General features: G+C 40.3%; 2 protein-coding genes across 7 annotated transcripts in view; one reads left to right on the forward strand and one right to left on the reverse strand.

Moving 5' to 3' along the window:
* The window catches only part of ppp2r3b (protein phosphatase 2, regulatory subunit B'', beta), a 37621-nt gene extending 34644 nt beyond the window's left edge, over positions 1-2977 (forward strand). For 3 of the 5 annotated variants that reach the window (XM_085920239.1, XM_085920238.1, XM_085920242.1), the window contains 5 exons: positions 552-641; positions 718-893; positions 1023-1141; positions 1204-1310; positions 2444-2976. In XM_085920239.1, the coding sequence (XP_085776365.1) occupies positions 552-641; positions 718-893; positions 1023-1141; positions 1204-1310; positions 2444-2582 (631 nt within the window). In that variant the 3' untranslated portion in view covers positions 2583-2976. Of the gene's footprint in view, positions 1-551; positions 642-717; positions 894-1022; positions 1142-1203; positions 1311-1675; positions 1716-2443 lie in introns of all 5 variants that reach the window. The other 2 variants (XM_085920241.1, XM_085920240.1) reach the window with 2 other exon arrangements.
* A 13-nt stretch (positions 2978-2990) lies between these two features.
* LOC147050761 (cohesin subunit SA-2) lies at positions 2991-13799 on the reverse strand. Of its 2 annotated transcripts, XM_085920235.1 has the most exons (32): positions 13650-13799; positions 12732-12833; positions 12542-12632; positions 11967-12131; positions 11811-11907; positions 11643-11731; positions 11499-11570; positions 11083-11287; positions 10686-10825; positions 10541-10614; positions 10350-10473; positions 10164-10262; positions 9743-9822; positions 9550-9657; positions 9302-9422; positions 9103-9220; positions 8920-9023; positions 8614-8706; positions 8458-8544; positions 7732-7932; positions 7425-7501; positions 7274-7361; positions 7096-7176; positions 6797-6889; positions 6461-6635; positions 5129-5265; positions 4873-4974; positions 4641-4798; positions 4454-4570; positions 3943-4106; positions 3503-3572; positions 2991-3415 (listed from the first exon to the last, which is right to left on the reverse strand). In XM_085920235.1, exons 2-32 carry the CDS (start codon positions 12779-12781, stop codon positions 3298-3300), a joined length of 3498 nt encoding a protein of 1165 aa, XP_085776361.1. In that variant the 5' UTR covers positions 12782-12833; positions 13650-13799; the 3' UTR covers positions 2991-3297. The 2 variants fall into 2 exon arrangements, with proteins under 2 accessions (XP_085776361.1, XP_085776362.1); XM_085920236.1 differs by lacking the exons at positions 12542-12632; positions 13650-13799 and having other exon boundaries at positions 12732-12831.

Below are 13799 nucleotides of genomic sequence, written 5' to 3' on the forward strand. Positions count from 1 at the left end.
GTGTAACAATAATGCCATGTTATTCTTGTAATGTTTGTACTTTATTCTCATAAAAATATGCATTCTTTTGCTTACAAAGAAATCCTGAATCTTTCCAAGTTTTTGTCAAATGACATATTGCAACTCAACAAGTCCTGCCCAAATATGAAATGAAAAGACCCCAATAGCTTTTGTTTTCAGAATTATTTCATTCATGTCAAATGACTACATTTTCCTTTATTATTATCCTTTATTTTTTTCCTCATACAAATATTTATATTGCCTTTATCTTTATTTATACTTTTTTATTGTAGTTTTTGTGAAACAGTAATCCTATTTATATATAATTGATGAATATTATGATATGTTGTATTATTACCTCTATATTCTTGCAAAATGACAAAATTGAGATTTTATTCTCATTCATGTAATTTAAGGCCTTTATTTTTGCAGTAGACTTTTCTTCCCCCAACAGTTACTGCTTTTTGGTTTTTTTTAGATTACCTTTATCTACGAGTCAGACTATTTCTTGTAAGATTTTATTTTTGGACTGATTTCTCTTTTGGTTTCAGGGACCGGCGTGTCTTCAAGGAAGGCCGCTTGAGTTACGCGGACTTCGTGTGGTTCCTCATCTCCGAAGAGGACAAGAAGACGGACACCAGGTATGCCCGTCTCACACGTCCTCTGTTGGTCTTCAAAACAAACGCGACCACCTTACCCGCATGTGGTCACATCCAGTATAGAGTACTGGTTCCGTTGCATGGACCTGGACGGCGACGGTGTGCTGAGCATGCACGAGATGGAGTACTTCTATGAGGAGCAGTGTCAGAAGCTGGAGAGCATGGCCATCGAACCGCTGCCCTTTGAGGACTGCCTCTGCCAGATGCTCGACCTTGTCAAGCCTCGCCTCGAAGGTCAGTCATCTCTTACTGAGTTCCACATTTCCTCCAGGCTTGACCGATAAGTGGTCCACAGCTGCGTGTCTCGAATTGAGCTTATTTTAACCCTGTTCCCCTTTACGCTAATGCGGATGATGACTCCAGGTAAGATCACGCTGAGGGACCTGAAGAGGTGCAAGATGTCGCACATCTTCTTTGACACTTTCTTCAACATTGAGAAGTACCTGGACCACGAGCAGCGGGACCCCTTCTCCGTCATCAGGGTGAGTGTGCACCACGCCCGTCACGCCACTCCTGAGTTTTGTTAACTCGCCTTGTCTGACAGGAAGTGGAGCCTGAGGGACAGGAAGTCTCCGACTGGGAGCGATACGCCGCGGAGGAGTACGACATTCTGGTGGCTGAAGAGGCTGCCGGGAATAACTGCGATGACGTGTAAGATCACGTTTATGCTCGGAGGTCGCAATATTTGGCACGCTTGTACAAATACGCAAGCTGGATTCAAATTAGTTACACACACCATTAAAATAGAATAAAATTCACTTTATTATTACCATTAAATTGTTGCAAAATTGAGGGAGAAAAAAAGGCAATTTAACTTTTTTTTTTTCAGTCATTGTATTTCACAGCACCGTAAAAATGGTATAATATACACTATAGAAATGTTTTGATGCAGTTCTTGCATTTGATCATATACATATCGTAAACTCAAAACATTTGAGTAGTCCAGTTTATTAAACGGAGTCTCGTCACACTCTGAGTCAGCTAATAGTTGATAAGTTTGTTGTGTGGAACTTTAGGACCACCACTAACCTCTGAAGGTGGACCACCTCCAGACAGGTAAGACCACCACGGTACCAGAAAGAACCAAATGTTCTCCTCCTTCCTTCTCTCTGGACCAGTCTGGTCCAAAAATTACCCTGACCTTAATGGGATCTGGATTTTGTTTTTCCAATATTCTCCTGCACATCCACACCTCTGTGTTCTTCTCCTTTGTCTTCTCCAGTCACACATTCGTCTTCTTTTTTTAAAAATAGTCAACATTCTGCATGACACAAGTGTGCTTCCTGAAAGGTTGATGCAGATTTCTACTTTATATCTTGACGTGAACAGTCAACAATTTTGTTAAGGGTAGTTGTAATTTTAGACAAATGTTTTGAAATGGTATAATTTTAAAAAGTCTTGACAGTAATGTTGATTTTTATGAGAATATATCTTGTTGAAAATAATGTAATTTTACATCATTTACCACGCAAAAACTAAAATAACTAAGGACAAAATATAAGATTTTTTTATGGGTATTGTAGTAAGATAAATCTCATTAAATTGTATATATATATATTTTAAGAGAAAAAAAAAGAACTATTATGGCTATACTGTTATCTAAACATCCACCGGTGTGATCCACTTGGGTGAAATAGCACCACCTGTTGCTTTGGCGTGCATGAGACAGCCTGTTAAGACTGAGCTTTATTTGCAAAAATCTATGTGGACAAAGACTTGACTCCTGTGGCAGCAGAAGTGCATTGCATGAATATTTTTCCCTTTTGTGCTCATTATGTGTTCAGGTACGAAAACCCGCTGAGTCCCGTGGAAGCGCACATCTCGGCCGACCTGGGCCTGACGAAAAGACACTTCTTCCAGATACCTTCACCACACTGCAACCTGGACCTGGATGACTACGAGTATGAAGATGACTTTGAATGAGCGAGTGCCGTACCCCTAATACCTGAGTCTTTATGTTCATACAAGCAAAATACTGACAGCCAACCGCAGCTTCTTCTTGGCACATTTGACTTTTTACACTTTAGACTCAATGAACAAGTTGCAATGTCATCACAAACGCCACCTCCGTCCCGTCCATTGGTTCACTATACATTCCAGTGATCATGCCGGAAGCATCTGTACAACAAAATGTCGAGTCATCATATTGGACACGTGTGTATTAAAGTGTGTGTGAGATGGGCCTTGTAATTTATTAGATGAATTTATAAATATATTCAGGTGTAAATATTGTTTGCTGTGATGTAAATGATTTGAGCAAGTTGAAAGACTGTGTTTTCTATGTAATAAAGTTAATAAAGCCTCAGTCATAGACTACACATGCTTGGGTTTTTTTCTTTTATTTTAAATAAGATACAGGTATCATTAAATACATGAGCACAAAGAGAAATCGTGTACTGGAAGGGCAATACAGTAGATCCCTGCAAATGGTGAAACTTGACTGGCCCACGAATAGTGAAAATCTGCACATACGTGCATTCGTAACAGACACCAGAAATTATTGAATACGTGTGGATACATTGGCCATATATTAGCAAGTTTGCAGCTATAAATAAATACGAGTATGTGTACATGTTAAAACACAATACACAGTACATTAGAGAAAGACAAAAGAACAAGTGAGAGCACCAAATCCTTGTTAGAGTTCAACTTCGACACCCTCTAAATCATCGTCATCATCACATGCTTCAGCGTTGAGTGTTCTTTGAGATGGGGGTCTTTTCACGAGAGGTTCCAGGCTACGTGTCATCTTGTTACTGAGTATCATACAAAATGACAGATGAAGATTCAACTGGTGAACAGGTAAGGGAACAATAATCAACAGAAAAGTTTACGATCTGCACCTAGGACCCGATCTGTGAACTTTTCCAAAATGGGGCTCGGTGGGACTCAGTGGTCCTAAAGACTTGGTACCTGGGGGGGGGGAACAAAAGAAACATGAAGGTTGGCTCCAGAAAGTAGGCTTTATGTTCTTTCTTTCACAAGCTTGAGGTTTCATTTCAACTGTCACAGTCCAAAAAAATGTCCAGAAGTGTCCATTTGTATACAGACCATCTGGTTAGACAAGCTTTTTATGTAGAAAAGATGGCCATAAGGCTTTTTTGTATAAAAACTAACATGTATGGTAAGGTTTGTTTTTTTAAGAAAAAAATTATCATTAAGGCTTTTTTTTAATATAAAAGTGACCATGTAGGAAAAAAAGGCTATGTATATAGTAAGGCTTTTATTTAGTTAAAAATATGACCATGTATCATAACAATTTTATTTATTAATAAAAACTGACCATGCATAGAACGGCCAAACTGCTTCACATCCAAGCTGCCGTGAGAGACGGCATCATCTCCTTCGGCCAATAGCGAGCTCCGGTAGTAGAGGAGCGGCTGCCAGCACTCCTCCTTGAGATCCGCCACGTGATCAGATGTGTTCTTCTTCTTTAAGTAGGCTAGCCTGGACATATTTCAGCAGTGACAACCACTTGTATCCTTACAGAAGCAAATAAAAGCGAATAGCAAATATTTATATTATATTATATGTCATATTGACACTCATCAACTCCTTAAAAGAAAGTTCCTTGGCACAAGATGGTAGCAATGAGACAAGAAATCACTGCTGTAAATCAAAACTCCTCAACCTACTTCAACATACGTTCTTGAAACAAGATTGCGGCAAATCTCTACTTATATCTCAATGAAACTCTTCAACTTCAAAATAGTATCTTGCTATATAGTGGCGGCAAAGCACTGCTTGTGTCTAATAGACCCAGCTCTTTGAGGATACAGTGCAGGAACACTCACACTGTCCTCTTGTCGGGTTTGAGCAGCTTGCTAGAAAATTCGGCAAGGATGCTCAAGTAAGATAGATAAGTCGGTGTGGAACTTTCAAAATCCCGGAAGACGAAGTCGATGCCGCTCCTGCAAAACATAACGTGGACACTTCAGGCACAGAACATAACAGAGCAGACACGCAAGTCCACCGGCTGACCTGTGGATGAGGACGAGGCATTCGCGAAACTTGACGAGGTCGCCGAAGGTGAGGGCGAAGCGTCTGGCCAGCTCCTTGATGCTGCTGAAGGTCTGGACTCCCTGCTGGATGTGCAGCGATCCTCCAGCTTCCTGCTCGTGTTTCAGACGAACAAACAGCTAGCCGGAACACAAGAGAAATCAAGAAATGCCTCTACAGTTATTCATAGAAGAGTTTATGAACGTGCACTTACCTGCTGTAAGGAGAGCACCAACGTATGAGCGCTTTCGAGCTTATCAACGAGTCGACTCCTATGAATGGTCTCCTTGATGATGTCACCAAAGTTGCTCTGATACTGAAAAACAACAAAGTCATAACACTCCAAAATAGCAGACAGAAATGAAGAAGAGCTACCTCAGCCGTGTGGATGTTTATCAACATCAATATTTGCTCTTCATGTGGTCATTTATGTTCTCGGCACTTTCATGTCAAAGGTGAAGACAACATACCTTCACATAGAAGGTAAAGATGTCAGCCGCCATGCTCATCTCCAGCACGCCATGTAGGATGAGCTTGCAGTAGGCAGCCAGCGTGCGTCTTTGTATATGAAGCGCCTCCATCTTGTCCTCCTCGGAATGCCGGCAGGCTGAGTGGAAAAACGTAGAAGTGAAGAGACATGATCAAAAAAGACTGCTAAAAGTTGAAGTATTGATCCAAACCCTGACTTTGTAAGTACAAAAGAAAACCACCCAGTCTTGAATGTTTATAGTCAAGCACATCTGAGGTACAAAGACGCCATATGATGTTTCACGGCTGGGGGCTGAATACGGTTTAAATGTGTCTGCATCTTTGCTCGCAAGACAAGGTAGCACAATATTTATACTTCCATCTAACTACGTCTGCAACACTACAATGGTTTTAGCAGGTGCAACGTTAAAGCTAACACGTGAAGATCTTTGCGGCGACAGCATGTGGCTTCAATTGGCGGCGAGGCCAATAAAACAAGCGAGTTGGTGAGCCAGAGTTGCGTGAATTTTTCTCACGGAAAAAGAGATTGAAGCCAATTGATGCTTTCGCCTCGTCATGATCTTTCACACAAGAACAAGTGTCCATAAAAGCCAAAGCGTTAGCAGGTTAATCCCATAAAACAGCAGCAATAATCCTCTAGTCTAGTGTGTTGCTTTGAACATTGAAAAGCTTTCCACCAGACCACTCGCTGCTCTCGTAACCATATTTGGATGCGATAGTCCATTCAGAGTAGTACAGTTATTAAAAACTGCTGAAGGCATTTATCACCTCTGATTTTAATTTACAAAGATATTTTTGTCATCTTAAAATACACACATCAAAACATAAACCATCCTTTAGGTGCTTGGCCATATTGTTGTCACAAATGTAACATGTAACAAATTATTTTTAATTTTAATTTTTTTGCAATTGCAGGTGAAAATGCCATGACAGCACAAACGCAGGGCGAGGGTGCCACCTAGTGTGCAAATTGGATTCTACAGCATTGAAATGTAGATGACTATTTTGTAGTTTGCAACAATTTTTATGATAGAAATTTCATGGACTTGTTACACATGACAATGTTTTTAAAGGTTTCTAATTGTTTACTTTTAATATTTTATTATCAGAGTTTAATTGTTTTATATTTGTTTGGTCTCATTATACAGTATATTATGAGCACAGATCAAATGTTTATACACACTGTACTATGTATTATTCTCTTGTAACAGTTCATGTTCATATCACTTTTATTGGGTTTTTTTTACATTATTGTTATGAAACAAAAAAAAATGGCATGGGATCTTTAACAATTAACAAAAACAACACCTCACCTTTGCGTTCGTGGTCACCGTCTGGCCCGACAAAGACGTTTTTACAGACAAAGTTCAACAGCGCCGCCTGCAGTTTGGGTGTGGGAGTGTAGGGCAGGGGGCTCAAGGAGGTGGGCCGCCAAACTTGTTGCTGGTAGGAGTGAGCGCTCAAGACGTCACAAACACCTAGGAATGCCTGAAATAAAAGAATAAAAAAAAATAAAAAAATAAATAGGGTGAGGGATGAGTGGATTATACTAAATAACACTTTGTACCTGATGCCTGACATAAAAAAAAAAAATATAAAAAAAAAATAGGGTGAGGGATGGGTGGATTATACTAAATAACACTTTGTACCTGATGCCTGACGCTGTAGTCGGGGTGGGAGAGACAACGATGGCTTGCCTCACTGAACAAACGTACCTGGAGTCTCTGGGACACAGCTTTGTCCTGATAAAACACACAAGTATAATGTATTGTTATGTCAACCAATATTTAATAACAACACATACCATAAATTCTGTCTTTACTAAAACAACATGGCTGTAATTTAACAGAATGTTCATTTTTTGTGTATGCAATGGTGTAGATCAGCACTGTGAGCTGAATTCTGACCTTCGTAATCATGTTGTGTGTGACATTTTGCAGTAACTCACCCTAGAGTTCAGAATTTCACTGCTTGTGCTCAGTGACCAGAAAACACAGTAACACAAACATTGTAACACTTCCTTTAACACCTGTCAGAAAAAAAAAAACATTGCTCTTTTTTGCAAAGGCATAAAAAGTCACATTAAATATTTGAAATCTTAAAATCTCAAAGGTAGCTTTAATCACCAGAGGTGGCGCCCCCTCCTGGCTGCCCTCTACCGGCAAGAGAGGCAAGAGCAGATCGAAGAGATTCCAGCTGGACAGATCGTGACAGCTGTCGGAACACATAAGCAACGTGAGCGGAAGATCTTGACAAAAATTCAATTTGTTCACTTACTTGTGAAAAGTGCTGACTTTCTTCAGTGTGACTAAAAGGTCTCCGGTTTGCTTTTCACCGACAGAGAAGATGCCTCCCTGAAGAAAAGAACTTTGCTGTTTGCATGGAAACTCTTCTTGCAGAGCAAACATCTTGGATTGAGTATCATAAATAAATCAATAGGGTTCTCTTTCAATGAGACAAGAAGTTTGAGTGCTGCAAGGATGTTGAATAAATGTTATTTCTTGATCTGACATTCAAAAGCATTAACTCCAAAAATGAATATGGTTCTAATTCATGAGTTTGCTATTCCTGGTGGAAGGCTCACCATGAGAGAGTCGGTGAGCAGATCTTTCAGGTGATCCACCCAGCCCTGGACTATGGAATCTCTGACAGGCAAGGCCATGGAGCCCCAGGTGGTCTCCTCTGCACACAGACTAAGGAACGTGCGGGACGCCACCTCCAGAACGGCTGCGTCTGAGTGGACCTCCAGAACAGCTCGAATTTCCTCTAACAGCCTGGACACCAACTGAGAAGAAGTTGGCATTCACAATTAATGAACAATTTATGTTTTATTTTTGCACTATCCTCCACTCACACGCAATGACAAAAACTAACATTCTTTCAAATTTGCTCTCGTCCATCTGTCTGGTAGCAATCTGACAACGTGTAAAGGACCCCCGGGAAATGGCCAACATGCTCCAAAAACAACCACTTTAAATCAAAATGAGCATTTTGGGCATGGGAACTTGTTTGTGACTCGACTCATGATGGACACAGTGATCAAATTTCAAGTTGCTAAGTCAAACCACCTTTGGGGGCTGAATTGACAAGAAAGCCTTGGCACTGCTTGAGTAAATATCAATTTATTTTTAAGTATATACATTTTAATTTATAATTCACCCAATTTATTATTAATAAAAAAAATTAATAATAGATATGTTTTTTCTCAATTTTGTTGACTGGCAGACAAACTAACACAGGCGTAAACATCATTAAAAAAATGCCATTTTAACTCCATGACTTGAAGTTTAAAATTCGCCGGAGTGCTGACCTGTGTGTTTTGGGCCTCGGGGCTATCTGGCAAAAAGTACTGAGGAATCCTCATCAAGGAGGCAACAATATTCCAGCGACCTGAAAACTGAAGGTAGCGATAGGTGTCAGTCAAACATAATGATGTGGTCAATTGATGACCGGCAGGTAGGCATACCTTGGCAAGTAAGTGTGGAAGCACTGTGAGGAAATGCTGCGTGAGTTTTGAGCAGTCATCAACCTGAACTTTCTTCTCTTTGGAACTCATCATCTGGTCGCAAAAACACACACGAATGAACATCCACTCATCATTTTGGACAGCACAATTAAATTTGGAGTAGTTTGTTGAATGTCCTGTGCTCTGAGAGAAGTTGCAAAAAGAGATCCTTTCCAATTTTCTTTTTCGAACTTTTTCCTCATCTTTAATACCTTCATCCTGACCAAAAAAAAAAAAATATGAGTGTGACTATACAAAATAAGCAACCTTCTTTGCACCATTCCTCCCAGGCAGCACTGGTCCTTCTGATGCTTGACGCACAGAGGCGAGTATGATCTCCACGAGCACAGCTTCTTCCTCCGCAGTGAAGCCTACAAACAAGCAACATCATTTGTTTGGGGGGGGGAAAAAAAAAAAACTACATCAAGAACAGGTTCTTCCAACCTGTACCTGGCAAGGGATCTTGAAGGTCTTGCAGCAGTAAAGACGTCATGGTGGGCCAGTCCTTAAGCAGGGCTCCACTGCAATCCCACAGGCTGTCCACAAGATAGACTACATGGTTGTGTAACTGTAAACATCCACTGATGTATTAGTAATGTCACAGACATGTACATTATTTGAAAGCATTTGAATTAAATAAGCATTTCACCTTCGCGTTCTGGTGGAATTCTAGCAGTGCCTTGAGTTGAGTAAACGTTTGCTGTTCATGAGCCGCCTCTTGACTTATTTCATGCTGACTCTTAGCAGCAGGGTCATCAGTGCTGAGAATCCTGAAAAAAATACAAGTATAAATTAAATATAAATATATATTTTTACCACTACCATCATCCTTTCCTTTGAACCTAGTTATTTGCAAGATTTTGTTCCCCCTCCCTGCCCCCTCAAATAAGTGGCTACCTGAAGAAGAGCAGCTCCCCAGCTATGGCTGCAAGGGGGCGTTGTGAGGAATAAACACGCTCAAAGAGAGGCTTGTAGTCATCTGCGGTGAGCACATCATCATGCGTTCTGAAGGGTTAGCAACAGAGAGCGGTGACACAATCACTATTATGAAAGAAGAAATATTATTATTGACACAGGAGTGGTGGCTAACTTGGAGATGAGCAGCAGCAATTTCATTGTCTGCAAAGCCACCTCGTTGTCTTTGTCCAGCGTCATAGAGATCATACGGCTCTGGAACACAAGCGGTACTAATTGGTGAGGCCATTCATTTTCTTACTGATATTTTGGAATCGTAAACAAACAAAAACAAATAATAAACACAATGTATTCATTGAATAAATTGGCTCAATCAAATAAAAGAGTTCAAATCCAGGCTCCCGTGCCTGCGTGGGTTTTCCTTGGATTCTCCGGCTTCCTTCCACCAGTGCTGGATAAGTTACTTTTTTTTCATGAACTAGATATTGATCAAATAGAAATAAAAAATCTGTCCTCTAAAATCATTTGTTGAAAAAAAAATCTTCAAAATGATGCTGTTTGAGGAGTTCATCTCCGACTAAACAAAGTGTGGGAACCTTGAAGCGGCTGGTGAAGAGGGTCAGTTGAGGCAGAACAACGGGATCGCCGTATAAATGCTGCAGGCCCAAGACACACTTGAGACGCACATCTGGAACCTACAATACAATCAATCCAAATGGTAAAACAGGATTCTTTAGAAATAGACAATTACATTAGTCACGTGTGTTATATAACTTGTTCACCTTGTCATACGACATCCAGTCCATGTATTTGAGGTAAGTGTCATTGAGGAACACCGAGCCATAGAGCCTCATCCACAGGCCCAACTCCTCCACGCAGATGGAACGGATTTCTGGAAGTACATCGCTGTACCACCCACACACAAATATATGAGATCTAAACAATGTGTTACGAGCACCACGGAGTAGTTTACCGATATCTCTTGAGAAAAACGGTCTTGAAGAGGACGTCCATCATGCTCTCAATCTCGGCTCTCTTCTCCTGCAGCTTGAAGAGAAAAGACCAGATGTTTAGAATGTTATTTGTATCCTGGCAGAGGGGAAACCAAAGTCTCTTACCTCCTTCAATTTCTGTTGTGCTTGCTCCACTTGTGCCTTTTGTCTGCTTGGCCTCTGCGCCTGCTGCAGCTTTTGACTCTTTTCAGCAGCTTTGCTCAGATTGACAGCCACGTCAATCAGAGAGCTAAGCAGTTTTATCGCTAAACAAAACGATGGAAAACATATCAAATGATCAATTCATCTACTGAATAATGTACATATATATAATTTCATATGACAAAACGGACAGGGCATGATGTTATATTTTATCCATTTAAATTTTGCGTAATTTCAATTACCTTATTGGTACTTCACTAACCACTAGGTCTCATATATGGATATTATCAAGATTTTTAATTCAAGAAAATGACATTTTTGAAATTACTTTGTGTGTGTGTGTTGTGGGGGGTGGCATTACCTGCGAGCGTGCATGTGTGTCGGAATGCTCGTATGTGGGAGTCGGACAGCTCGGACAGCAATGAGATCAGTGTGTTAATCAAGTAGCTGTCGAAGAGGAGGCTGTGTTGACACTGACACACGAAAACAGACACAAAATCGCACAGCTCCGAGTAGAACCAACGGCCGTACGGTGCAGGCTGGATAAGAGGGTACTCCATGCTGTCCTACAGAGGGCAAGAAAAGCATGAGACATGTTTAAACATTTTCACCATGAACAAATTTGCACAACTTTTCTTAGGTTATGTATCACAGTGGAAATCGAACAAAATGTGAAAGTTTGGCGATTGGAGAGAAAGAATGGAATAGTTTTCTGATGGTAAAGTCATTGTTATTATGACTGACTGACTGACTGTGAGCTGAGGAGAAAACACTTACAGTATCTGTGGGCCAAGTGACCGTGAGAATCCATGGAAAAACCATAAACCTCTTGTACTGCAGACCGGCAACCTAAAACACAGGATTTTGTGCAATCTTAGCCCAAAGTTGCATAACAGATACAAGAGATTGCCATCTTCCGACCTCATCCAAGTCCTCCACCAGCTCATCCACCATCTTGTCCATGGCCTCAGTGTCGCTTTTGATGTGACACATTTCAGCTGTGACCACCCCTGCAAAACAAAACAAAAACACATTGGGTATTATGCATGCTTGCTGAGCTATTATCATTATTGTGTGATGGTTGCTTGCCTTTGCAACCACAGCACTGAATGAAGAAGCTAATGAGGTCGAGGAGGGATGCGTCCCTGTCGGTCGCGTAGGCCTCCGCCCAACCGTCGATCACCACCTGCTCAGATGTCAGTCAGACTCACCAAAGCACTGAAGTGTTTAAATGGTGGATCTTACCCGTATGGCGTCCGGACCCATTGTGATGACGTCAAACAGAGTGACAGCCTCCGCGTGCGCAATTTTGCGATGGCAGACATTGTCCTTTCGAACGCTGCAACTGAGACTCTTGGTCTTTTTTCTTGTGACGTTCTCCGCTTCCTTGTGAGTTCTTTTCCTACGCTTCTGTGATTCACACAACCACGGTTGGAAGATAAATGAAGGAAGATAACTTACAAGTCTAATTTGTTTTGTGACCAAGCTCGTAATGCACTTTCCAATTACTTTTAATAAATGCTCCCCATTGAAATGACTTTTTGAAATTACGGTATTATGTTTGGAAAACCACAGCTTATAGTGTCATCATTAATGCAATGTAATTAAAAACAAAAATCTATACAACTAAATTTGTATACATGCTTTGTAATGCAATAATTCTATAATCATTTAATTAAGATGAATCAAACGTTCAGCGAATGTTACTACTTTAGTACTTTGTGAATCAGACTTTCAGTGCATTCTAAGACACTTTTCCTCCCTGGGGCACTGAAATCTCAGATTTGACAGTTTTCTACAATGCACCATAAATAACTTACCCCTTTCTTGTGTCTGTTTTCATTGCCGGACTCATCCTCGGAATTGTTGACAACTCCTGAGGAGTTTGCTTTGTCCTGACGTGAGCATTTACTGACAAAAACAATGAGACATTATTGTCCATAGATATAAAATAAACGAGGTAGAAGAAAACATCCTATTTTTTGATGTAAAAAACAAATAAAAAGATACTTCAGCTCAGAGGGTCTGGATGTGCCTGCAGACGCGGGGTCTGGTATCATCTTCTTCCCACAGCACTCACGTGACTTGCTTCACTGGGAATGTCTCTTTGATCTAAAAGTCAGAAAAGGACCATCATTTAAATACGCCTACATTACCTCAAGACTACCATGATGCACTTTGCTCCATCTCCATGTGTTCACATTAACATTTAAACGTGCTACTAACTTGTCACAAGGGAATTCTCGTTCAAAATTCCCTTGCTACAATGATAGTTGAAATCAAATTATATTATAGCTTGAAAATTAAATTAATTTTAATAAACACCTTCTATACAATTATTTAAAGTGTTCATTCATTTTGAGGGACATCATGTATTTCCATACTATGAGTTGCTATTATGTAATCATGACGTAATGTCAATTCATCAAAGCTGGCATGTTTAGTTCTGGTCCTTAAGGACCACTGTCCTGATCGTGTTCCATGCGTCCGTGTGGTATATAACACAGCAGATTCAAATGAAGTTCTGAAGAAGCTTGATGACGATCCTCATCATTTGAAAGGGATTTATAGCAATTTGCCGTCAGGGACACATGAAAAGCAGGCAGGAAAGTAGCCCTTATGGACACCCCTTTGCGGAATATGTTCTAAAACCTCGATGGGATAATATTTTGTTGTTACTTGCCGTTCTGTACATGGTGTTAAATTAAAGTACAGTGGTTCCTCATGCAGAAAAGACTAAAAGCCCCATTCATCAGGAAAACTATAAAAAGTACATTTTGGTTCCACAAGGAAGGAGCATTTTGCCCGGGGACACAATCAAGAATCCACTCTTGTGTACTAGAGTATTTAGAGTATTCATAACACGCTCATAATAAAATAGTCAGACCTACCGTATAATAATATAAAAAAAATAACTTGTATTCTTACCTTCATTGTCATAGATAATTCTTTGGGGAACATTATTTTCATAATTTTAAAATGAAAATGTGTCAGAAACAAATTACTCATTGGATTGTTGCATGTTTTTCCTCATATTTTTACAGTGCCTCTCACAGTCAAGTTGACAGGAAACCAAAA

Source organism: Syngnathus leptorhynchus, chromosome 9 (genome assembly GCF_054491065.1).
Source record: "Syngnathus leptorhynchus isolate UIUO chromosome 9, UIUO_Slep, whole genome shotgun sequence".
NCBI classification, from domain to species: Eukaryota; Metazoa; Chordata; class Actinopteri; order Syngnathiformes; family Syngnathidae; genus Syngnathus; species Syngnathus leptorhynchus.